The sequence below is a fragment of the Muscardinus avellanarius genome, assembly GCF_963383645.1.
Source record: "Muscardinus avellanarius genome assembly, chromosome: 3".
Taxonomy (NCBI): domain Eukaryota; kingdom Metazoa; phylum Chordata; class Mammalia; order Rodentia; family Gliridae; genus Muscardinus; species Muscardinus avellanarius.
The window spans coordinates 107,006,943-107,032,779 of NC_137788.1; the positions used below are offsets into that span (position 1 = coordinate 107,006,943).

The 25,837-nt window shown below is 38.5% G+C and overlaps 1 protein-coding gene across 1 annotated transcript in view; it reads left to right on the forward strand.

Annotated features, from left to right (window-relative positions):
* Positions 1–25,837, forward strand: part of WDR3 (WD repeat domain 3) — a gene marked incomplete at both ends in the record, with an annotated part of 29,279 nt that continues 3,442 nt past the window's right edge. The window contains 23 exons of the mRNA XM_080691124.1: positions 1–171; positions 1,054–1,263; positions 6,370–6,488; positions 8,376–8,454; positions 9,168–9,263; positions 10,170–10,283; positions 10,464–10,565; positions 11,055–11,152; positions 12,148–12,255; positions 12,776–13,006; positions 16,136–16,229; positions 18,246–18,347; positions 19,629–19,714; positions 19,872–20,007; positions 20,674–20,730; positions 21,885–21,985; positions 22,415–22,526; positions 22,666–22,800; positions 23,048–23,098; positions 23,567–23,632; positions 24,091–24,183; positions 24,776–24,823; positions 25,470–25,513. Coding sequence (XP_080547250.1) covers positions 1–171; positions 1,054–1,263; positions 6,370–6,488; positions 8,376–8,454; positions 9,168–9,263; positions 10,170–10,283; positions 10,464–10,565; positions 11,055–11,152; positions 12,148–12,255; positions 12,776–13,006; positions 16,136–16,229; positions 18,246–18,347; positions 19,629–19,714; positions 19,872–20,007; positions 20,674–20,730; positions 21,885–21,985; positions 22,415–22,526; positions 22,666–22,800; positions 23,048–23,098; positions 23,567–23,632; positions 24,091–24,183; positions 24,776–24,823; positions 25,470–25,513 — 2,453 coding nt within the window. The remainder of the gene's footprint in view (positions 172–1,053; positions 1,264–6,369; positions 6,489–8,375; positions 8,455–9,167; positions 9,264–10,169; positions 10,284–10,463; positions 10,566–11,054; positions 11,153–12,147; positions 12,256–12,775; positions 13,007–16,135; positions 16,230–18,245; positions 18,348–19,628; positions 19,715–19,871; positions 20,008–20,673; positions 20,731–21,884; positions 21,986–22,414; positions 22,527–22,665; positions 22,801–23,047; positions 23,099–23,566; positions 23,633–24,090; positions 24,184–24,775; positions 24,824–25,469; positions 25,514–25,837) is intronic.

The window sequence follows — 25,837 nt, forward strand, 5'->3', positions numbered from 1 at the left end:
ATGGGGCTCACCAAGCAGTACCTACGCTATGTTGCTAGTGCAGTCTTTGGCCTGATTGGCAGCCAAAAAGGTAATATTGTGTTTGTGACACTTCGTGGTGAAAAAGGACGCTATGTGGCAGTACCAGCCTGTGAACACGTCTTCATCTGGGACTTAAGGAAAGGAGAAAAGGTATGTCACAAAACAGCCCAGCTAATGATGATTTATGTGTATTTGAAGATGGAGAGGCAGAAGTGGGAAAGCTCTGCATTTGTGTGTGTATGTGGGTGTCTAGAACTCTCTTTTCTTTGGGTCTAGATAGCCAACCAGTGTGGCTAGCCAACCACCAAATTCTGAAAATGAAAATCTAATAAGAGTTAGATTTCTAATTGTTATTTATTTCTGCAATCTGTTTTCTTTTCTCTACCAATTCTGTTTTTCAAGTTCTGCTTTCTTTCAGTTATAAATGTTGGTCATTTGAAAGGAATATTACTCTGCTATGTTGATGGAATAATCTTCTTACACAAATGAGGCCCAAGGGTTGTTAAGCTAGATTTTGACTATGTATGACACTGAATTTCCTAACTGTACAACTTCTGCCAAACACAGGCATTTTAGTCATACTCGTTCACTGTGTGACTCCCAAGTTGCTATTTTTTGCTGTGTGTTGCCACCCATAGCTTCTTGGGAAAATAAAACAGTTGGGGTACTCTAGTGCCATGAAGACATATTTCTTATAAAAAGGGGTTCAGTTAAAGAAAGGATGAGTGTATTAAAAATCACTTAGTATGGGGCTAGGATGAAGACTTGATCATTTATTTCATTGTCTGGGTAAATTTTGCATGGAGTATGCCAATGTAGAGCTTAGGAAATAGTTTTACTTTTTCTTAAATATTTCATTGCTTAGTAAAAATAATTTCTATATTAAATAACTTGTGAGGGATTGAAGAGTTTTATCGTCATTCATTAAGAGCAACTTGGAATTAACTGACCTTCAGTTTTACTATTCCTAATTTTTCCCACCCTTTTCCCCTGAAAACTCCTCTACATTGTTTCTAAATTTGATGATTTCAGATCCTCATCCTTCAGGGGCTTAAACAAGAAGCCACTTGCTTGTGCCCCTCCCCAGATGGGCTGCACTTAGCGGTTGGTTATGAGGATGGCTCTATCCGGATCTTTGGTCTCCTGAGCGGTGAAGGAAATGTGACCTTCAATGGGCACAAAGCAGCTATCACGAGCTTGAAGTATGATCAGCTGGGAGGCAGACTGGCTTCTGGGTCCAAGGTGAGACTGAGGCAGAAGCCCAGACTTTGTTATGTGAAAGGAGCATAAGGCTTATTTTTGGAGCAGCTTGTTCAAAAATCTTGTTGGGTGGAACTATGGGCTCTCAGTTCAGAATACTGTATGGATGGTAGTATTTTGAGGGGAATTGGGAGATTCACTTTGTTTCCTTTCATTTTCTGATAAAAGCCTATGAAATACGAGAATAAGACAAAGACTGTTATGGAGCATCATTGTGGAAGTGTTACCCAAAACTGTAAAACAGGAAAGGGAAGCACAATGAAGCGAATATGATAATTACTACAAAACCAGTGGTTTGTATGTATCTCAAAAGTTATGAGGTAGAAAAATAAAATTCAAAGATTGCATTCACAATAAAAAGTAACACATAAAAATACCACTGAAACTTTACTGAAGAATGTAATAAATCCTTCTGTAGAGACATAATCCATGTTTGAATGGGAAGATAAAGTATTTGAGAAGATGCTAGCAAAATTTAGTTAATTCACATAGTTAAAGCAAATTGAATAAATACTCCAAGCTAGTGGTGGTGGTCCATGCCTCTAATCCTAGTACTTTGGAGGCTGAGACAGGAGGATTGCAGGTTTTAGGCCAGTAGCACATGATAGCAGCAAGACCCTGTTTTAAAATAAAATAAAATGCAGCTTGGGATTGAGCTTAGAGGTAGGATGCTCCTGGGTTCAGTCCCCCAGTATCACTATACATAAATGAATATCATAAAGTATGGATTTCTTATAAATGGTACTTAGACAATTGGTTGTTTTTTGAGAGAGTTTCCAATTAAAACTTTGTCATGACATTCACTAAAGTGAGTCGCAGATAAAGACCTAAATATGAAAAGGCATCCATCTTTATTTTTGTGGTACTGGGGATTAAACCCAGGGGGTGTTCTACCTCTGAACTACACCCATATTGCTATTTTTTCCTCTTTATTTTGAAGCAAAGTCTCAGTAAGTTGTGGACAGCCTCACTAAGTAGCTGAGGTTAGCTATGAACCCCAACTCTTGATCCTACTGTCTCAGCCTCCCAGATACTGGGATTGCAAACATGAGCCACCACGCCCAGACTAAAAAAGTAACATTTTAAATAAGTAAATACCCAATATCAAGGTGGAAAAGAACTTCACATATATCAACAAAAAAAGCATTAAAGGAAAAGATTGAGAGGTTTGAATACTTAAATTTAAGACAAGTTAAAGAGCAAGAAACAGGACTTCTGGGAAGATGGCGACTGAGAAAAGCGGGGCTTAAGAGCCCCGCTAACAACCAATCTCCATTACCACAAAATCAGCGCCTTTCATAGCCAGAAAACACCATCACCAGAGAAACAAAAAAAATCACCAGGCTCCAGAGAGAAAGCAGACTGAGAACAGAGCTCAGAGCCACAGAGGAGATACACCGGCCTCACGCCTGAGGACGCGGCAGCAGCGCCATACTGCCAGCGGCAGTGGCGAGTTCACCAGATGGCTATAGCAAGCCGAGGTGAGCCGCTGCGGAACAGCCAGGCGGGATTTCTCACCGCAGGTAAAATCTAAAGCTCCCAGTGGCTGAGCTCAGCACACGCTGCAGGGATTCAGAGTGGAAATCAAAACCAAGAAGAAATACGCCAGCCTCACAGCCGAGGGCGTAGCAGCGGCGCCATATTGCCACCGGCGGCAGCAGCAGAGAATTCACCGAATCCAGTACAGCTACATCTGCGTACTCAAGAACAGTGAGTCAAATTGCGGGCCACAGAGGAGAAATCCCAGTACTGTACTCCCTGGGACTTGACCCAGTCGGGGAGGGGCGGTGGCAGAGATATCACACTATAGGAGAAGGTGCAACCTGGCACCCCCCACAGTCTAAAGCAGCCTCTATCGACTCTCTGGGTCGGAGACTCTGTGATACAACCCAGTAAAGGAGTAGTGGGGTCAGAGATACTACAGACTCGAGATCCAGAGCACCTTAAGCGAAGTCATAGTGACCCAAGGGAAGAACCCAGAGAAGGCACAAACTTCCGAAATCATGGGAAAGAGGAATAACACTGGAGCAATGAATGCCCACAACCCCACAACATCAGAACCCGATAAAACAGAAAATCAGAGATTTCTAGAAGATCAAATCAGGGAAATAACTGTAGAAATAATAGAGGTGCTTCGAAAAGAACTCAGAGAGAGCCAAAAAGAGATAAAGGATGCAATTAATGAAGTAAAGGCCTCAATTCAAAGCACAAACAACCGATTAGACCACATGGAGAACAGAATCTCGCTCTTAGAAGATGATCATTCCAAAAATGAACGCATAGTTTCTAATCTAGGAAAAAATATCCGACAGCAGGAATCTGATATTGAAGAAATATGGGCCCATTTTAAGAGACCTAACCTAAGAATAATTGGAATAGAGGAGGGAAAAGAAAGTGAAACCAAAGGGATCAACAATCTCTTCAAGGAAGTAATAACAGAAAATTTTCCAAACATAGAGCAAGAGGTTGATACACAGGTCCAGGAAACTTATAGAACTCCCTTTAGACAGGATCGGAGAAGAGGATCCCCATGCCACATAATTGTCAAAATGACCAATGTGGAAGCCAAGCAGAGAATCTTAAAGGCAACAAAAACAAAGGGCCAAGTGACATTCAGAGGCAAACCAATTAGAATCACTCCAGACTTCCCAAACCGAGTCATGAGAGCCAGAAGGGCTTGGAGTAACATATTCCAAACTCTGAAAGAAAACAACTTCCAGCCAAAAATTTCCTACCCAGCAAAACTTTCTGTCAAATTAGACGGGGAAATAAGAAGCTTCCATGACAAACAGAAACTGAAGGAATTTATGTCTTCAAAACCAGCGCTAGAGAAAATACTCAAAGAGTTTAACTACAAAGAAGAAATAGGTAACACACACCAGAACCAGAGAAACAAGAGTTTCCATCAAACAGTCAACTAAGATTGGTTATCTGTGGAGATTCATTACTTATGTTAGTCTTTTACCTATCTCTAAATGGTATTTTTTGCCTTTATTGTTGTTAATTTTTAGGATGTCTTGTTGGAATATTAATATACCTTCAGATATAGCATTTGGAAATATTTTATCCCATTCTATTAGTAACTGTTAACTCTGTTTACATTGTCTTTGGATATACAATTTTTTTTTATTTTTTAGGGAGTTTGTATACTCTTCTTTTGCCTGTGCCATTGAAATCATATCCAAGAAATCACTGCCAATTTCAATGTTGTGAGGTTTTATGACCCAGATTTTCTCCTTAAAGTTTATAGTTTTAAGATTTATATTTAGGTCTTTTATCTATTTTGAGTTAATATTTGTATATGGGATTAGGTAAGGGTCCAACTTTATTCTTTTCCATGTAATTATTATTTTTCAACAATATTTAGTTAAAAGATTATTATTTCCACCACCAAATGTTCGTGGAAACCTTGTCAAAAATAACTTGACAATTAGGGAATAATTTAGCTCTAGGCTTTTATTTAACTTCAATGGTTTATATATCTGCCTTTAGAATAGTACTACACTCTTTCAATTATTGTAGCTTTATATGGTTTGAAATCAGAAAATATATATCTTCTAGCTTTGTTCTTTTTCAAGATCGTTGTGGGTATCTAGAGTCCATATTCCATATTAGGGTAGATTTTTTTTCTGAAAAATAAATATATAAATATATGATAGTTTCACCTAAAAAAATAGAAAAAAAGTATTCTCTGGTAAGAAAGAAAGTAAAAAGAAATATTGAAATGTTATCTTTAAGTCATCAAAAGCTTGGTATCAGACAAATGAAACTGTTATGTGAGATTATCATTTTTAATTTTGGATAAATTGCTATAATACTAGATGTCAACCACTAAGCCAAACATGGGAGGGAGGGATGGGGAGAGAATGGGGTGGGGATCGGGTAGGGGCTGACTGGGCGATGTGTGCATGTATGTCTACAAAAGTTTGTATCCCAATATGATGTATAAATACAGTGCACCAATAAAAAAAATATAAATAAAAATTAAAATTAAAAAAAGAGATCTATAAACAAAGGAAAAAAAGAGCAAGAAACAAGGTAAAGAATTGAATATATTCAACAAGAAGCATATAACTTACAATAATTTTAGTCAAAAGTTACATTCAAAGGAAGATGGATGACAGACATAAATTGTCAGTTTCAAGTGGCCATTAATCCCCCCAGTGGTTGCTGTTTAGAAATGCAAATTAACATAAATACTAAGACTGAGCAGTTTTTATTTGTGAAATTAGCATTTAATTTTGAGAGAAGTGATAATACCCAAGATGAGCAGAGGGATGAACTGGTTTGTCGTACAAATTCTTGGTGGTTCTGTAAGTCAGAGCAATCTAGGGATCTTCTAGATGGTATAATCAAAAAGCTTAAACATAAACATCAATTTCAAGCCAAGAATTTTCCATTTTAGTGTCTATTTTACTCAGATGTTGTACAAAGACTTATGTATAAGAGAGTTCCTTTCCACATATTTATTGTGGCAAAAAATTGGGAACCACCTAAATGTGTAACAGGAAAAAACTGTAAAAGGGGGTTGTGAACTAATGTAAATAGTATGATCTCTGTTTTCTATTAAAAAAATAACAGCCTGGAGATAGAGATGCACACAGGAGCGCGTACGCGCACGCACACACACACACATACACACACACACACGCACGCACGCGCGCTCTCGCGCGCACACACTGTAGTCTGTGTGTATATACATATGCAACAAAACTTCTGTGGATTATTCCTGGATGGGGAATTCAGGCTGATGTTTATTCTTCTGTGCTTTCTGTATGCTTTCCAAATTTTCTAGTACAAGGGCTAGATATTGTAATAATTAAATGTAGTTTATGTCAGCCGGGCGTGGTGGCACATGTTTGTAATCCCTGTGCTTGGGAGGATCGCACAGGTTCGAAGCCAGCCTCAGCTACCTAGTGAGACCCTGTTTCCAAATAAAATATAAAATAGGTATGGAGTATAGCCCAGAGGTAGAAAGCCCCTGGGTTCTACTCCTAGTACCACCAAAAAAAAAAAAAATGTAGTTGTATGTCAAGTTAAGCCTTATGTGGTGTAAAACATTCCTTCTGTATTATTTCCTTCCATTAGGACACAGATGTTATTGTGTGGGATGTGATCAACGAAAGTGGCCTCTACCGTCTCAAGGGACACAAGGACGCCATCACACAAGCATTGTTTTTACGGGAAAAGAATCTCCTAGTTACTTGGTAAAGAAATAGCGTTTTCATTTTCAATTTGTTTCATCCTTCACCTGTTTCTCCACACTGTGCTCATGCTTGTGCGCTAGCTTTCTCTCCGCCCCGCTTTCCTCTCTCCCCCTCTCAGTACTGGAGCCATCTAGAGTTAGTTACAGCATTTTACAATTTTCTGATTGTCATTCATGTCTTCTCAGAGCAGCTTTTCCCATGTTCCTTAACCTTTTAGCACACCTCTTATGGAGTAAGCTTTGTTACCCTTGGGAGCCCTAGAAAGAAGAATGTGGAGAAGTGGGCAATGAGAATGCCAGATACTTAATTTAACCTGCCTTTTGAAGAGTGAGATACTCTATAGGCCTTCTAGACATCTGTAGAGTTGAAGCATCAAAATTCCCATTTTCTTAGCCGGGTGTGGTGGCCCACACTTGTAATCCCAGTACTTGGGAAGCTGAGACAGGAGGATCTGGTTTCATGGCCAGCCTTAGCTACTTAGTGAAACCCTCCACAACTTAGGGAGACCCTGTTTCAAAATAAAATTCCATTTTAAGTAAAAAATAAATATCAAGCCAGGCGTGGTGGTGCACGCTTGTAATCCCCACACTTGGGAGGCTGAGACAGGAGGATCGTGCAGGTTCGAAGCCAGCCTCTGTTGGCTTAAGAGACCCTGTTTCCAAATAAAATATAAAATAGGTCTGGGAGTGTAACCCGCAGGTAGAAGGCCCCTGGGTTCCATCCCCAGTACCACCAAGAATATATATATAATAGATAAATAAATATCAACAGTGTCCCATTGTTCAACATAATATGATTATTATTTCTAAGATAGACGACCCAGAAAAGGCTGAGATCCTAAGGTTTGCTAGGCAGTAAGTAGAAGGACCATAGTAACGAATGAAGTATACAGACTCACTAAATGCTGCCGTTGTGTGAATCTGTAACTATTGATAGGGTACATCTCGTGTGTTCTGTTCACAAAACAGACTCTGTAAGAGAATGATTTTATGGTTCTGGTAGAAAATGTACATGTCATAGCTTAGGAAATATGAAGAAAAAATAATACTACCAGGTAGGATTATATGAGATGGACTTTGTCAGTCAAATTTTCTTTTATTCCTGTTGGTCATGAAGGAGAGTTTTATTTGATTTCCTTTAGTGAGGAGATAGGGAAGAGGAATCTGAGCCAAAAGGAGGAAAGAATTATATGAGGAGGTTAGGAGCTAGTTTATAGGAGGTTTTGAGAACGATGCTAATAAGCCTGATTTTGATTCTACAGAGAACATTGAGTTGGTATAAATTTTAAAAAGTAAGACTATCTGGCAGTGATACATTGGATGGAATGAGAGACTAGCAGTAGACTGGCTGGCTCGTGGTAAGCTTTTGAAGTACGGGTGGTAGGACTTAAATTCAGGCTCATGTGCGGAGTGGATTCACAGGAGTCGGGATTTAGGCTTCACAGGGGAGACATTTGCAGGACGTGGAGACTATAGACATAGACTGGGTACGGGGGGAGATCGCAGATGTCTCCATGGTAGGCAATTGAGAATGTGAGTGTTGATGGTGGAAGGAAGGCATGATGGATTCAAGCTCTGTTCCCTAGTACTCTGAGTTCAATCACTTTTGTGCTTATAGTTGAAACATCTTGTCTTCTACGCAAGAATAATTGCTTACAGAGTTAAGATTCTTTGCTTCTGAGCACCAAGTGTTATATACATGTGCCTATTACACTAAATCTCAATATGATATCTGGTTAGAATGCACCAATAAATGTATATTACCAAATGAAATAGAAGCCTTAGACATTATTGCTGTATATCATTGTTTAAAGCTACAAAGGAGTCCTTGATTCCCACGTTAATTTAATGATTCTTCCTAAATTTTTTTTTCTATTTTTCCTTTTAGTGGGAAAGATACCATGGTGAAATGGTGGGACCTTGATACCCAGCACTGTTTCAAAACAATGGTTGGCCACCGAACTGAGGTACATGTCAGGCCATGGCCCAGAGAAAGAATGGCAAGAAAAAAAAGAGGAAAAAATGGTTTTCTTCTGTGGCCCTTTCATGGCAGAGTTCTCATAATCACCATGGGTTGTTGGAGACCATGAGAGTACTTTGGTGGAAGCAGTGCCAGTTACTGGAGCAGATATGGCTGTGCAGGCGTAAGGGTCCACCCATGAGTGTAGGGAGGTCAATGACACTGCGTGTAGGGTCATGACAGAAAATCAGAGTTCTAAGGTTGCCTGCACATAGAGCCACTCAGCCAAGTCCAGGCAATATTTTATACATTCTTTGCATCGTTCTCACTGCTTTGCTCGTATCAGCCTTTCAGAAACACGAGACTTGGAATTAATGAGGAGGAAAAGCAACTCTTGTAGCACTGTTGTTTCATGTCTAGTTCTTAGGTATTACAGGCTAGAGTTCCCTTAGACACTGCTAGAACCAAAGAAGTATAAAATCTAGAACTGTCCTTTGAGGGCAATACAGTTAGGACCATGTAAGTATCAGTTCTACGAGGGGCCATTACTCTCTGTAGAAGTGACATTTCTCTTAGTGCATTTTGAAGGAATTACTTTAATAAGGCTTTTTTAGACTTTAAAATGCCAAAATAACTTCCCTATTATGTACTTTTGGGATGTTGTATTCAGCAACTTGGAATCTCTTAAAAGTCAAATCATGAATCTTTGTATCCCTGTAGGTGTGGGGCTTGGCTCTAGTGTCAGAAGAAAGGCGACTCATCACTGGGACTTCAGACAGTGAGCTGAGGGCTTGGGACATAGCCTATTTGCAAGAGGTAATTACTTTTTATTTTTTATCATGGACGATGTGACGTATTAGCAATTTTAGACGCTCATTGAATCGGATGTAGTTATCAAATTTTTCATGTAGTGCTAGAAATAATTCTGTCACATTGATAACCTACATCTTCTAAACAAAGCTTGTTCTTCATTATATGCTCACTGCGCTTGTTTCTTTGAGCTCTGAAGGAGGATAGTTTCATTCTGACAATTTTTGATAATGGTAATCATTTAGCTTGTGGCATGCTTAGCCTGATATTCCTAGACCATTGGGTGTCCACTGATGCATTTCAGAATACCTGTGAACCTTTCTTTTCAAACAAAATCTAGTAGCAGTTAATGTGTACTTGTAAATATGTGTATTCTGAAAAGGTTTATAACTGTTTTATACTCAGAATTTGTGTGGAGGAAAAAAAGTTGTAAATCTTAGACTTGGCTGGAACTAGGAACACTAGCCATTCTGGGTTCTACATATGTTAGCATATTAGGGTTTATCTTTTCTGTATATAAGGAGAAAATGAAACCTGTCTTGCAGGGCCTTTGCAACTCCTAATGCCATTAGTGATCTTTCCCTCTACAGTACAGTACAGTAAACCTTTCACCTAAGAATGGAGAGAGCTTTAAAGTTAATAAAGAGTAGGTCATTGTTTTCACTAAATAGTAGTTCTTATACTATAGAAAATTATTGGAGATAGTATGATATGAATAATGTTTTGTTGTCCATGTTGTAGTCAGTTTTTAATAATTCTGATACTCATCCTGCTGTTGAAGTTTGACCAGAAGACCAGAAAGATCACTAATCAAGTCGTTAGTGGCCATAGGAAATCCTTCTATGTCATTAGAGTTAAAGTTCCTCGAACACATTATTTCACCTTTTACTTTCCCATCTGTTTATAAAACAGATTGAAGACCTGGAAGAACCACAGTCCAAGAAAGTCAAAGAGTCTTCTCCTAGGATACAGGACTCACCTGAAGCAGAGGGTGGCACCCTTGAGTTGGATGAGACTCCTGAGGATGTAACTCATTTTTGTTTCTTACATTCTGGTGAAGAGTGAGAAATGTGAAAAATGCAGATATTTGAATTTGTAATTCTTGTCATCGTTTTAGGAAATATTTTGTCCCTGGCACTCATCAGAATCATATCTTTTTGGCGGTTCACCAGGACTTACATTTAACCTTCTTTTTTGCCTCTTTAGCGTATCCTTTCATGTAAAAAAGTTGGCTCTATCATGCGGGAAGGAAGGGACAGAGTTGTGAACCTTGCAGTCGACAAGACAGGCAGGATTCTTGCTTGCCATGTGAGTACTGGGCTTAGGAGAAATAAAGACTAGATTCATCCATAAAGTGCTTCTTCCTGTACAGTCAGATCAGAGATATATTTTTGTTTGATCATGTTAACAATTCATTGCTTGGTACTATGACTCTTTAATCCCTACTTTGTATTACAATAACAAAAGTAATTATTTTATTATTACTAATAACCAATTATTAAATGCTGTCTTTTCTAAGCAGTGTAAAAGCACATACTTTTTGTTTAGTCTGCAGAACAATGTTGTAAGTAGGAAAAGGTATTCCCACTTTACAGGATAGGCCAATGTTGTAAGTAGGAAAAGGTATTCCCACTTTACAGGATAGGCAACAAACTCAGAGAAATGAAGTGATTCAAAGGAATATAATAGTATATAGTAAGAAGAGGGGAAAAAAATGTTACTATTGAGTTCTTACTGAGAATCAGCTGAAGTACAGGCTGCCTGTCCTGGACTCACATCAGCCTCTTGCCTTTCTAGGGCACTGACTCTGTGCTAGAAGTGTTTTGTATCCTTTCCAAAGAGGAAGTTCAGAAGAAAATGGATAAAAAGATGAAGAAAGCTAGAAAGAAAGCCAGGTATGATTTTTAATGTTCATTAATAATGAAGTATTCTGGATATGCCACATGTTACCGAAGAAAAACTTTTCTTTAAAGAAATATTTACTCTTTAGCAAGTACTGTTAAAAGCTAGAGGACAATTTGTGGGTGTGAGTCCAGTGTTGGTTTTTATCATTAATACATTCCTGAATCTTGGACTCAGACCCAGGAGAGCTAGAAAGAATATACAGATGTTTTAAAATAGTTGCTAAACATTTAATTCACAAAGGCTAACTGTGCTTTTAATGACAGCAGCCTATAAGAAAGGAAGCAGAATTGAAGAAGGCTCACTTTTGGGACTGAGAAGACTGCATGTTTATATATATCATTGAAGTTTAAGAACAATATAACCTTGAAATAGGTCATTAAAGCCAAAAAATTCATTCTTTAATGCTTAAAATTTTTCAAGTATTAAGGAGATAAAAAGCCATCTAACTTAGCAATTCTTTTGAGACATATTCATTATTTGACACAGTTGATTGTTAAGTGTGGGATAATTAAATTTTTTAGAAAGTCCTGATGTTAAGCTCACTGGTACATCCCTGTAATCCCATGTGGGAGCCTGAGACAGGAGGATCATAGGTTCAAGGACAGCCTCAGCAACTTGGTGAGAGCCTCTTTCAAAATTTAAAATAGAGTTGGCAGTGTAGATCAACAACAGAATGGCCCAGAGTTCAATCCCCAGTACCAAAAAGAAAGTCCTCAATTTAGATAAGTTTATCAGAGATATTTCATTGGAATACTTGAATTATAAAGACTGATTCCAGGAAATCTTTTGGGCTGGTGCATTCAGAATCCATATATTGATGGGGTACCCATTATGTAGAATAATGGCTCATAGGATTAATTATGGTAATCTTGTGTGGTTAAATAACTGCTCCAGAATCACTTGTTTGGTATGGAGGCAGATGTTGAATTGTAAGAGCAAAGCTGCTTCTAGAAATGTGATCATTTGATACTTTTTGTTTTTCTAGACTAGGTTCTTGCAAGGGGGAGGAGGAGGACCTTGAAATCAGTGTTGAAATGACGCTACAAGATGAAATCCAACGGGTGACTAATATCAAAACTTCTGCCAAAATCAAGTGAGTAAGAATATAGTGTCTGATGTTACTCTAGAACAGTAAGCTACAGAGTATTGTTGGCTTTTTCCTGTACTTACATAATCTGTATAAATTACATATTTGGAGACAGTGGTCACAGGACACCTGTGGCACACTCTGCTCCTGTTGCCCTCACTGTGGCCCACTCACACTCATCTTGTATTGTTATTATAATAACCTCATAGCTTGTTAACTGACTTTTCTTGTGGCCAACTAAAATACATATCTCTTGTTCAGGAAATTTTTTAAATCACCTGTAAAAAGAGACATCCAAAAAATTAAGTCTGAACCACGACCTGAGCCCAGGGTTTTTTGTTGTTGTTTTCTTAAAAGCCCGTTCTTGATGACTATTCAATTCTCAGAGCACTACTATTTGTAAAATTCTTTATACTGTTCATTCTCCCATCGAGTGAGGCTACTGCAGAGCTTTTCCCCTTGACAAAGTTAAAACTCTATAAATTAAAACAGTAGCCAGAACTTTGATGATTTTTTTCCCATGCAGATCCTTTGACTTGATTCATTCTCCTCAAGGAGAGTTAAAGGCTGTCTTCCTGCTGCAAAACAACTTGGTGGAATTATATTCACTGGATGCATCCTTGCCTGTGCCGCAGCCTGTCAGGACAAGCAGAATCACCATTGGGGGTCATCGCAGTGATGTGCGGACCTTGTCATTCAGCTCAGACAATATCGCCGTCCTTTCAGCAGCAGCTGATTCCGTTAAGATATGGAACAGGTTTGTGAAATGATCTTTCCCTTCTTTCCTCTGAGCTTTTGTTTGTTTGTTGTTCTTGATGTTTGATTATTGGCTTCCTACAGCCCTAAGTGCAATTCGCTCAAAAATGTATGTCCAGTGCATTTTGGGCATTGGCCTGTGGAGCTTAAAATAGAAAAACTTGCTTTTTAAAATCTGGTGCAAAAATCCACAAGTTAATCCATGTCTGGGCTTGTACTGCAGTTAGAGAAAAACACAAAACCATACTGTCTACTTTTTAAATTCAAATGGATTCTTAGTGCCATGCAGTAATTTGATCATGATTTCTCATCATTCGTTTTATCTGTGACTCTTTCACATCTTCTCTTCTCTCCTCACAACTCAAATATATACATATAGACAGAGAGAGAGAGAGAGAGAGAGAGAGAGAGAGAGAGAGAGAGAGCGTGCGTGAGCCTGAGCCTCTAGGACATTCATAATACTTTCATTCTATCTGCCAATTAGCTGTGTCTGTGTCCATGCGATCACCTTTCCTATTGACATGTTGGTGCTCCCTCCTAACCAAAGCTCATCACAGCTTGTATTCAGTGCCCTTTCTCTTCTTGGAGGTTGTCCTCTCATAGTTTTCCTCTTTGTCCTACATCACTCCTATCTTAGAAAAAAGAATAACCTTTTCTCTAGAGATCAGTCTCAAGTTAACTGCCCCATTCTGATTTCTGTCCTCCATTCCATCTTCATCTGTCTCTGTTAAGGTTTTTATTCCCACCAAATCAGCTCTTGTCTTTCTGTCAGTGATCATGTTTCTAAATCCAGTCACTTAAAGCTTCATTTGATGTGTTCTCTTTAAATTGGTAACTTTTTCCTCTTTGACTTTCATTATTTCCCCTGCCTTGCTGGCTCCTCATCTAATGACTTCCAGTGCTGTGTTATATTATTCTGCTTCAGAGCAGAATCCTTTGGACATTTTCTCTATGTAAAGTCAAACTTTATGTGATTTCTGGTTGTGTACCATTCTCTGATGGTACATATATATATATATATATTTTTTGTAGTACTAGAAATTGAACTCAAGTGTGTTCTACCTCTGAGCTATACCTCCAGTCCTGTTTTGTTTTTTATTTTGAAATAGGGTCACGCTCATTTAACCCAGTGATCCTCCTGTCACAGCCTCCCAAGTACTGGGTTAACTAACAGGTGTGTTCTGCTGCACCTGCATAATGGTACATAAATTTATATTTCTCTTTAGCCTCTGTGAACATCAGACGTATATCCAAATACTTTGTATCACCACTCAGATATTTAACTTTCCTGTTCCAAACTAATGTTTCCAAACTTAAAATTTTCATTTCTCCAAAAATTTTTCCACCTGTTCTTACAGACTTTTCTTAGTAAATGGTTACTTCCTATCAGTTGTTGTAGCTCTTCTTAATTATCTTTCATACTCCATATCCATCCACTCTTTTAACAAATTGTATCAGCCCTACCTTCAAAACTTATCCTGCATCTAGCCGCATCACACCACTTGCATTGCGACCACCCTTCTTCAAACCTCCCTCTGCTCTCATCTGGATTGTTATAGCCCCTGACAGTGACTCTGTTTCCTTGCTTGCTTCTCTGCAGTGTTCTCAGTGTAGCAGCCAGTGTAATTTTTACTTGTATTGGGGGGTGATATTGGGAATTGAGCCCAGGGGCATTCTTATTTTGAAACAGGATCCCACTAAGTTGCCATGCCCTGGCCTTGAACCTACAATCCTCCTGTCTCAGCCTCCTAAGTACTGGGATAACAGGCACGTGCCACCATGCTGGCTCAGGGTAATTTATTTATGATGGAAATTAGATAGGTTCTAGTAGTTGTATCTTACTCTAACTGAAAGATAAGATCCGTGCGGACCTTATCATTTATTTACTTCTTTGTATGTTAGTTCCACTAGAGCCACACTGGTCTTCTTTTATTCCTTAAGTATAACAAAAATGTGCCTGCCTCATGGCTCTTGTGCTTCCTGTTCTTTCCGTCTGGAATCATCTTTCCCCATTTGTAAACAGTGTTCTTTCCCGTCTTCTTATGAAGTGGCAATCCCTGTCATTCTGTCCCTTCCCCTTGCGCTCTTCACCTTCTTTACCCAGCCTTCTCCTTCTCCATAGTACCTACTATTTCTGAAACATCAAATATTTGCATACTTAACATTGCCAAAGAATGTTAAGCTGTAAGAGGTTTGGAACCTCTGCTATTTTATTACTGTTACATTGTCAAACAGTAGTGAGCAAGTAAGTGCTGTTGAATGTAATGGGGCATTTGATATATACAGTCAGGCATTTTTTAGCCCAGGGGCCAGGTTCTTAAAAATGTATTATTAGGCAATTTCATCCTTGTGTAAACATCATGGAGTGTACTTACACACCCTGAAGGTACAGGTCAGTCACGGGACATGGCCTCTCGATGTAATCAAGAGACAGTGAGCCCTAGGCACGTGAGGCCATGGCAGAGTGCTTTAGAGTAAATTTTATTTTTAGCTACAAGAACACTAAAACAGCAACAAAAATAGTGTAGTAAATATATAACTCAACACTTAGTTGTTATTTATCAAGTGTTATATACTGTATGTAACTGTCTGTGTGTACATATACAGTTTCATATGACTAGACGTGCAATGGTGTTGTGTGCTCCAGCTTCACTCTACAGTGCTGCCACCGTTACAGTGTCACTGGGTGATAGGAATTTTTCAGGTGCATTATAATCTTACGGGATAGTCACACACACACACCATCATTACCAGAAGAGTAATATGCATGTAATATGTAATATGTCCAGTAGATGAATGGACACGATCCTATACAATGAACTTTGCTTTAAGGGATGTCGCGGTCCTCTAATTCAGCTTGTACCCTCAGACTCCCTGCTTGTTGGTAAGGGCAGACCTGGCTCTGTGGAGCCAGCCAATGCTTCTCTCTACCCTGCTTTCGTATGATCAAGAAAAGAAGCTTTGGTGCTTTGTAATATTTCTTCCTTGACTATGACTTGGTCTTGGCCAATAGGTAAGACTTTTGTCTTCTCTCATGCTGATATCTCTGTGTGGTTAAGTGTGTCGAAGTGTACACATTGAATCTTAAGATTTGTTCCCTTAACATACGAGTTCTTCCTTCTTTTCATAGGTCTACACTGCAGTGTATTCGCACGATGACCTGTGAATATGCACTTTGCTCTTTCTTTGTACCTGGTGATAGGCAGGTGATCATAGGAACAAAGGTAAATTGAGACTTTTCCTTGGGTTTCTGAGGTTTTTCTACTTGTTACTTGATATCTTAAAGTTGTGTGAGAAATCTGGTTCTATTTTTAGCATATTGGAAGTATATTAGAGCTAGATAACATGGAATGATGGTAGTTTGTTGCCAGTTTTTTTTTAACTTTTATTTTCCTAATTTGTTAAAAGAAAAATAAACCATTGTCAGATTATGAAGAAGAAAATTGAAATCATGACCTGAGATAACTACTGTTAAAATTTCTTAAACGTTTTTACATGCATCATTTTATGACTGTATATGCTCGGTAATAAAATGTATTATGATTAATGATAGCCATGCATGGTAGTACATGCTTGTTATCTCAGTACTTGGAAGACTGAGATAGGAAGAATGCAGGTTCAAGGCCGGCCTCAGAAAATTAGCAAGACTCAGCAACTTACTGTAACCCTGTTTCAAAGTAAAAAAATAAAAAGGCTAAGAGTATGGCTCAGTGTTAGAATGCCTTTGGGTTCAGTCCCTAGTACTACTCCCCAACCCAAGAAAAAAGTAAAACGATAAAATATATTAAGTAGCTGGTACATTGTTTGGCAAATAGAAGCATTAGAGTAAAGCCAGACTGACCAAGCCTCACTCCTAAATGCTAATCAATTTGGTCCTAAGCAGACCTGGATCTGGGTCTCGTTTTACTAAATAGGTGTTTGAGTAAAGCAGCCTCACAACTTGCCAGGTTGGTGTGCCAGGACAGCAGTGTTTGCAGACCTGCATTTGACTCCTGGCTCTGCCACGTGCTAGCTATGTCAGCCTTGGTTTTTTCAGGTAAAGTGATATTAGTAACACTTCACAAGGAGTGAAATATCACTTCACACAGAGACTGGCTCACAGGAAATAGCTGAAAATGGTAGAGCTGGCAGCAGAAGTAGCAGAGTGGCAGTGGGAAGAGTGGTGAGAAGGTGTGTGGGATGTTTTGAAAGTGCTTTGCAAGTACTCCTCATTGCTATCACCAGGAACCTGTGCCCTGCTTGCATGAATATACTCAAAAACCTTTGTATTACAATGGCTGTTTCTTCCTTAGCAGAAAGTGTGAAATGTTGGACAGGTTTTATTAGCATCAGTATTAGGGAAACAGGATGAAAGTTCCTCTCATCTGTCATTCTTTAACATATGTCTACATTTTGTGAATTACTTTGAGGATTGCCTGTAGACTCCCATGCAGGCCCTGGTCCAGTCCCTGGTAGGCAGATAGTGTACATCTCAGCGAATCCTTATAGCATCTTAGACACATTGTTGATGTAAACTCCATTTACAGGTGAAAAGGAGAGGTTAATGGAGATCAGTGCACCAATAGCCACAGGTTTACACGAGGGAGACAGGTCTCTTTAACTTAATCTCTTTAACTTACTCTCCCACTTTGTGCAGAAGTCCATCGCATAGTGAGGCTCTGCCTTTTTGTATGTGTTAAACACTGATACAGTGAACATGGCATATACTGACCTCTGAGAAGGACTCTGGGATCCTGTTATATTTTTTTGTTCATTGTCTTTTCTAGCATTGTAGGTAGATTTCTATTTCTTGATGTCAGTGTATTGTAGAGGAGAAAACTAAAACTAGTTGGATAACTGTTAGTTAAGCCAATAGCTATAGAGAATAGTCCACTTAAAGGATTGATAAAACTAAAGGTTTTAGGTTTCTCATTTGTTAACGTTTATTCTGATTTTTTGTATAGCCATGATAATTCCCTTTCAGATTTGGGGAACCAACAAACGTGACAGGACTCCATTACTGTAAGGTTGTACCGTGTGTAGTTGTGCCACATGCTGGCCCTGCCAGTGTAAACTCAGCATGTCAGTAGGGTATTTACAAGCACTTTTCATGCTGGGAATACAGAGCACTGTTTTCCTAAGCAATTGACCACCTTGTTGCTTGGTTATGACTTCTTTTCTAAACTGTATAGGCCTGGATCATGGAAGTTACAAATGGGCTTATGGGCATATTACGGCTGTGTTTATTTGTCTCTTCCCAGACAGGGAAGTTGCAGCTTTATGACTTGGCCTCAGGAAATCTGCTGGAAACAATCGAGGCCCATGATGGGGCTTTGTGGTCCATGTCTGTCTCTCCAGATCAGGTAACAGCCACATTTTAAGCTGTGGTCTTCCGGGCTTTGGCTGCTTTTCCCAGTTCCTGTATTAAGTTTAACTGCTGCCTAAAACCATCTCTTGAGGCTTCTTTTTAAAGAGCTTTTTTGTGTGCCTAATCTTTAGACTTCATAGATGATGCCATGCCATCCTACCCCTGTTAAAATGAATAGCTGTTATTATGAATTTTGATTTAGCTGTGCTTGATCATCAGCAATGTGGCTTATCCTCATTTTTTTTTTTTTGCCAATAGTTTATAATATTGAAGGGAAAATGTCTTTTTGAGTAACACAATGCAGAAGGTAGACTTTCCTGTTCCCTTCTTATTAAAACATTTATGACTATATATGCTTAGTATTTTCAGAGAAAATACCACCTTTATAAGTCAATAAAAGTGTGTGTTTTTTCTAGTGATGGTGTTGAATGCTCTGAAGCTTCTGATATTTTTTGACAATACCTTAAGAAATTTTGGCCAAGTCATAGAAATATTTTTAATGGTGGCCAACCTTCATTCATTATTTTTAGAAACTAAATCTCGAATTTAGAGTAGTTAATATTATTTGAGATCAAAATAAAATAGTTGTGGATCTAAAATAGTAATAACATTTTGTATTTGTAGTGTTTTGTTTTTTCTGTAATCATTAGCTACAACAAAACTAAGAATCATAGAAAGGTTTCTTATGTTCTAAATTTATGATATGGCAGAACAGACAGCTTAGAGTCAATATTTTGACTCCATTCTGTGTACCTGACACTGACACTAATGATATGAGATTTATATATCTTGAAAAACCATTTGACCCATGTTTTAAACAGGTATATTGCAGAATAAACTTACACCTTCTTCAAGTGAATATTTTAAATGAATTTATGTAGATTATCCATTCTGTGTATATGTGTCAAACTAGCTACTTTTTTTATTCTTTATTTTGAAACAGGGTCTCACTGAGTTGCAAAGAGCCTCACCACTAAGTAGCTGAGGCTGTCCGTGATCCTCAGTCCTTTGGTCTCAGCCTCCCAAATGCTGGGATTACAAGCATTTGCCACCATGCCCAGCTTATAACAAATTCTTTTGACTCTTGTCTTCTCTGGATCAAATATCCCCAATGGTGTTCATTGAGGATTTTTCTTCCTGGTGCAAACAAGTATATAGCTAGAACTTCTTGTCCTGTGTCATTAAATAAACTAGTCTTTTAGGTTATTTTGATGAGTCTTCATAGCAAAGTTTCTATGCTAAAATAGTTTTAATTTAAATGTTATTTAATCTCCAGCGTGGCTTTGTGACTGGTGGTGCAGATAAATCAGTCAAGTTCTGGGATTTTGAGTTGGTAAAAGATGAAAATAGTACCCAGAAGAGGTAAGTACACATTTTTGCATCCATCTTTTTGAAATGTAGGGAGCCCTCGAATGACCTTTGAACATACATATCCACATTGCACTCTCTAATTGGGCACTGTCTTGAGTCTGTGGAGTTCTCATTTATTTATTTTTTTCATACTTTTTTGTGGTGCTAGACTTTCCGTGAAGCAAACCCGAACCTTACAACTGGATGAAGATGTTCTATGTGTTAATTACTCTCCCAACCAAAAGCTATTGGCTGTGTCTTTGCTGGACTGTACTGTGAAAGTTTTCTATGTTGACACCTTAAAGGTACAGTTACGTCTGGGGATATTTTCTTTCTTCTTTCTTCTTGAGAATTTGGGTGGAAACTATAAAGAAGTAGCCTTGACCATACCAGCAATAGTATGTTTCTAAAAATTTATGGTTGGATCAAAACAAGTGCACTAAGAGAGCTAAGTGTTTTAAAAGAATTCTATGGTTCATAAATTTTGTGTGAAGCAAATTATGGTTTGTGTGTTGAGAATGTCTTTTGGACAAAAAATCCTGATGTATTTTTAAGAGCATTGCTAGGTGTCCTGGGCAGTGTTTTCACACTTGTTTTTGGTCCTCATGACCAGAATGTTGTTAGGACTGTTTGAGGCCTGGAAATAATTTTGTGAAACAAGTAGCCCAGAGTCTTTCAGCTAAGAGATCCAGAGGGTGTCCCTGTGCGGTTCTGGCTGAGGCCAGAGGCCTCTGACACCTCCCTGCCCTTGCTGTATTGCAGTATTCTTGGCAGGAGTGTGTACGGCCTGTGCAGTGGACAGTCTTACCATATGTGTTCAGTGGCTTGATTTTAAGAGTACAGATATAAAGCAGTCCAGAAATATGTTTAGTGTTATATTTTAAGTTTATATCTTAGACCGACATGTAGTAAATTATACCTATATTTTAGACAGACATGAATTACTTACATTCTTTTTCTCTTGTTTTTAGTTTTTTCTCTCATTATATGGACACAAACTGCCTGTCATATGCATGGACATCTCTTATGTAAGTAAAGTTGAAGTAGTTCTTCAGTAACAAGTCATCTTTTCTAAAGCAGATACTTTTCCTGCTTTTTGGCTTGATAGCTTCATTTACAGTTATCATTCTGCTTAATATTTAATATTCTCCAAAATTAACATGTAATAATTAACATATAATTATATCTTAAGCACACTTAATGAATTCAGAATAGTTTCATAAATATTGTCACAGTTACTCTTTATAACTCCCCATTGTGGCTCTCCCAAATAGTTCTTTGTTGTAACTGATAGAGAACTCTAAACATGAAAGACTTTAAAAAGGCATCTCTCTCTATTCTGAAGGATAACATTGGTAAGGAGGAAGGAGCTTGACTTTATATTTGTCTATTATGGTATTTTGCATTGTATATGCTTTTAGTCTCTTGGTCAGAATCCCATTTTTCCAATATCTAGTTGTGATTAGGAGAGGGAACGTGTATGTAAAAACAGCATCTATCTGTGTGAAAGGGAAAAGAGTGGGACCCTGGAGCTGTCCAAGTAGTGCACACACAGTCATTTGTACTTGGCACTGAAAAAGCAAAGAAAGAGGAAGTAGTGACAGGGATTGCAGGATTCAAGGCTCGGGCATGAAGAGTTCAGTAGATTCTTTCTTAGCCCTGTTCTCTCCTCTGTCCTTTTCTACTCCACCACCAAACCCCATGCCAGATTAGAGGTTCGTTTTCCACTTTAACAAAGTAAGTAGGTAGCCATGCAAGGCACAGCACAGCATTGTGGGAGTACAAGAACACGGAAGCTGAAGAGCTCCTGCTTTCACTTCACAAGCTTTGTAAACAGCTCTGCCGGCAGAATGAAGAATTAGGTGCTTTTATTTATTTTTTATTTTTTACTTTTTTGGTGGTACTGGGGTTCCTGGAAGCCCTTCTACCTCCGGGCTACACTCCCAGACCTATTTTATATTTTTTTATTGGGAAACAGGGTCTCTTAAGCCAGCAAGGCTGGCTCTGAACCAGCGCGATCCTCCTGTCTCTGTCTCCCAAGCGTGAGGATTACAAGTGTGCGCCACCACGCCCGGTGAATTAAATGCTTTTAAAGAAATGGGTTAAATATTTGGGTTAGCTCTGATTTTTCTAATTTACCAAATTTGGGTACTAAGAAATATTTTCTATCGCTTTCTCATAGGATGGAACACTAATAGCAACGGGCTCTGCTGATAGGAATGTGAAAATCTGGGGCTTGGACTTTGGGGATTGCCACAGGTCTCTCTTTGCACATGATGACAGGTAGGTGTCACCTTCTGAGAGGCCTCCCTTTGAGGCACCTGTATCATTTTTCCTAAAGCATCTATGTCTACTATTCTTAGTGACAAATTAGAAGTTTTATTTAGTCAAACACTGAAACTAGCTGGTCAAAACCCACTTTTGAGCTGGGTGTGGTGGCACGTGCTTGTAATCCCAGTACTTGGGAGGCTAAGACAGAAGGATCCCAGGTTCAAAGCCAGCCTTGGTAACTTAGGCTCTCAACAACCTAGTGAGACCCTGTTTTCAAGCAAGAAATAAAATCGGGATAGGGTGTAGTTTGGAGGTAAACTGCCTCAGGCTCAATCCCCAATACCAAAAAAAAAAAAAAAAACCCAAAAAAGCTACTTAGTTGTGTGTCATACTCTTTACTAGCCTAGAATTTGATGTAATTTGAATATTCTCTCTCTTCAGTGTGATGTATCTGCGGTTTGTACCTAAGTCTCACCTCTTTTTCACCGCTGGAAAGGACCATAAGATCAAACAGTGGGATGCAGACAAATTTGAACACATACAGACTCTGGAGGTAACCCCTTGCCTGCATTGCTTACTTGGCACTTAAAAACCACTTTTAAGGATGGACGTCACCCACTAATACAAGCAAGTAGTGGGTCTGTGACTGAGTAATTCCTACTTGGCTTATTTTTTTATTTTTCTTTCTCTAGGGCCACCACCAGGAAATATGGTGCTTGGCTATAAGCCCAAGTGGAGACTATGTTGTGTCATCCTCCCATGACAAATCGCTGAGACTTTGGGAAAGAACACGGGAGCCTCTTATTCTCGAGGAAGAAAGGGAGATGGTAAGAACTCAGACTTGGTTGCAGATATGCTGCTGGCTGGCTGGCAGGCTGTCTAAGCCAAGGTCTTCTACCTAGAGCAGCTGTGTGTCTGCTAGATGTTTCTAAGAACACTGTCACTGTCAGAAGCCAGGCAGAGACATAGATACCATTACAGGATTAGGTTTTGAAAGAAGCAGCTTCTCACTAAATCATCTCATTTTACATAGAGATCATGCCTTTTCTTAAATTAACATCCTTTTCATGGCAGGAAAGGGAAGCAGAATACGAGGAGAGTGTGGCCAAAGAAGACCAACCAGCAGTAAGTAAATGTTTTGGGACCCTGAGAAACGTCTCTTGGAATTTGAATTGGAGCTTGTTGCCAGAGGCATCACCACCTAATATGAGAAAGAATCTTTGTGGCACTTTTTATTCAGCTATGTATCCTAACTTTGTGAGACAAATAATTGACCAAATATGGTATTGAATAATTGTCATTCTGGCTTTTTTTTTTTAATGTGGCTTTAGAAAGTTATGTATTATACCATAGAACAAATAAAAATCAGAAAAAAGCTGGGAAGTTGGACACTAAACATGTGTAGTATATTCTTGTGATAAAGCATTATAAAATACCACACTCATTGTCTGGCATCGAGTAGTCATTGGTAGCTGAGAACTCTGTTATAATTTTCATAAACTGGTGCCTACTGTGTTATGAATATAAGATTTATTTATTGACACTGTAACTCTTGTTAACAGTAATATTTAAGAATCTCTTTGTTTTCGGCAGGTTCCAGGGGAGACTCAAGATAACAGTTACTTTACTGGAAAGAAAACTATTGAAACAGTTAAAGCAGTAAGTTGATAATAGAATGTAGTACCTAATTTTTTAATAGGATTTCAGTATTTCTCTAAAAGTTTTATTTTATATCAACCACATAGCTCTTTTGTGACATAAAGTTGATGAAATTTAAGATGTAGCTCACAACCTCTCTTTTTTTCCTTGTAACCAAGGGTAGGAGTAGTAGTACAGCCTCTAATCAGTATGTGGATTCTATTAAGGAAAGCTTGATCTCCTAGATGTGGTGTTCCTGGGGACTCAAGGTATCCAGATAAGTGTCGCCTGAGTCCTTAATACTTAGTCTCATCCCTATAAATTGAAACCAAAGTTGTCTTTAAATGCTGCTTGGCACTCTATTGGCACACCTTTATTAAACTTATTTAAGCTATTTCTTGTAGTCGGGCCTTCCGGTTTCAGGGTCTAGGATGATCGAGTATGTTGCGATGAATTCTATGCTCTTGTCATTTCTGCAGGCTGAAAGGATCATGGAGGCCATTGAACTGTACCGAGAAGAAACTGCAAAAATGAAAGAACACAAAGCCATTTGTAAAGCTGCAGGAAAAGAGGTAAACTGTCACTTCAGGATAGGAGATGACTGCAATGTCACATGTTAGAAGATTTAGAGGGATATTAGGGAAGGACACTCAGTACTGGGAGTGGTGGCACATGCTGTAATCCCAGCATTTGGGAGGCCGAGACGAGGATCCGGGTTTGTGGACCACCTCAGCTACATAGTGAGGCCCTTTGCAACTCAGTGAGACCTTGTTTCAAAATGAAGATTAAAAAATTGGGCTTGGGGGTTTAGCTCAGCGGTAGAATGCCCCTGGGTTCCATACTCAGTACCAAAAAAAAAAAAAAAAAAAAGGAAGGGTAGGATAGGAAACTATAGATTGAGACGATTGGCATATTCAATAGAAACTCATATTCCTACATTGGTTTGGGAGGCTGGACAGCCATTTCAGAGTTTTAGATAAAACATTTCCAAAGCCTATTTATAAGTATTTCAGAAACTAAAAGGCCTAATAATTCTTTTACATGGTTTCAATTTGTAAGGTTTCTTTTCTCTTTTCAAAATTATAAAGTGCTTTTATTGCCCTATGACAAGCACTGTTAAAGTCTCATTTTTTTAAAATTACTGATTTAATGATTTCTTTATAGGTTCCTCTTCCCATCAACCCCATCCTGATGGCTCACGGCAATATTTCAGTGAGTAGAATGTCTGGCATTTTCCCATGTTTGTTGGAAGGTTGCTTTCAGAGACAGGAGAGGCAGTGAAGAGGCATTAGGATTTGGGAATGAGTTTATTAGGGAATCCTGAGTCTTTTTTGAATGCTAGCATCCTCTAGGATACTTCCTGTTTCAAAAACACCACTTTAGTTTGATTTTTGAAGTCAGCCTTCTGAGCTGTACTGACATCCTCTGTCTGTATTTATGTTTATGCTCAGTGTTCAAACCCCTCTCAAGATTCTATTCATTGAAGTGATCGTTGAAATAAATCTTTGGAGGCAATTTGACATAAACCAGATAAGAGGCGAGAGTGATATATAAATATGAATGGATAATGAGACTTTTTATGCTTATCCTTTAGATACTAAGTACTTTGTATGTGTATTTCACTCATTACAATAATCTCGAGTCAAGTATATTTATTTTATAGATGAAGTAGAGCTCAGTTACGAACTCAAGTCTGCCAAACCCTAAGCCCATGCAAGTAAAGAACACTGCATTTTAAAACACTATTCGTCAAAACTGCAAAAGAGGAATCCCTGTTTTTAAGAGACAGAAATTATTGAGCATTTGTAGAAACCAACCAACCAAGCCTATCACTAATGATGTTATCTTTCCTTCATAGCCTTCAGCTTATGTATTAGAAACTTTTAAAGGGATCAAGTCAAGGTGAGTCAATCCTACTGCATAATTAGTATCATCCATCAGATAACATCTATCTGAACATAAAATTATAATTGATGGTTACCATCCTTGTAAGTTTAACTCTGTCAAAAGTTGTATGGAAAGTAATTATTTGTTTCTGAAATGTGAGTAGTAGAAGGCTCTTCCTAAAGTATGAAAGAAAATGCTCTTAAGAACAAATCAATGTCAGTAGCTTGTATAATAGGTAATGAAATAACATATAATTCAATCATCAGCGCCAACTGTTGATGTTTTTAATTGTATATTTTCTTTGGCCTATTTTCTGTGTATATACCTGAAGGGAACATA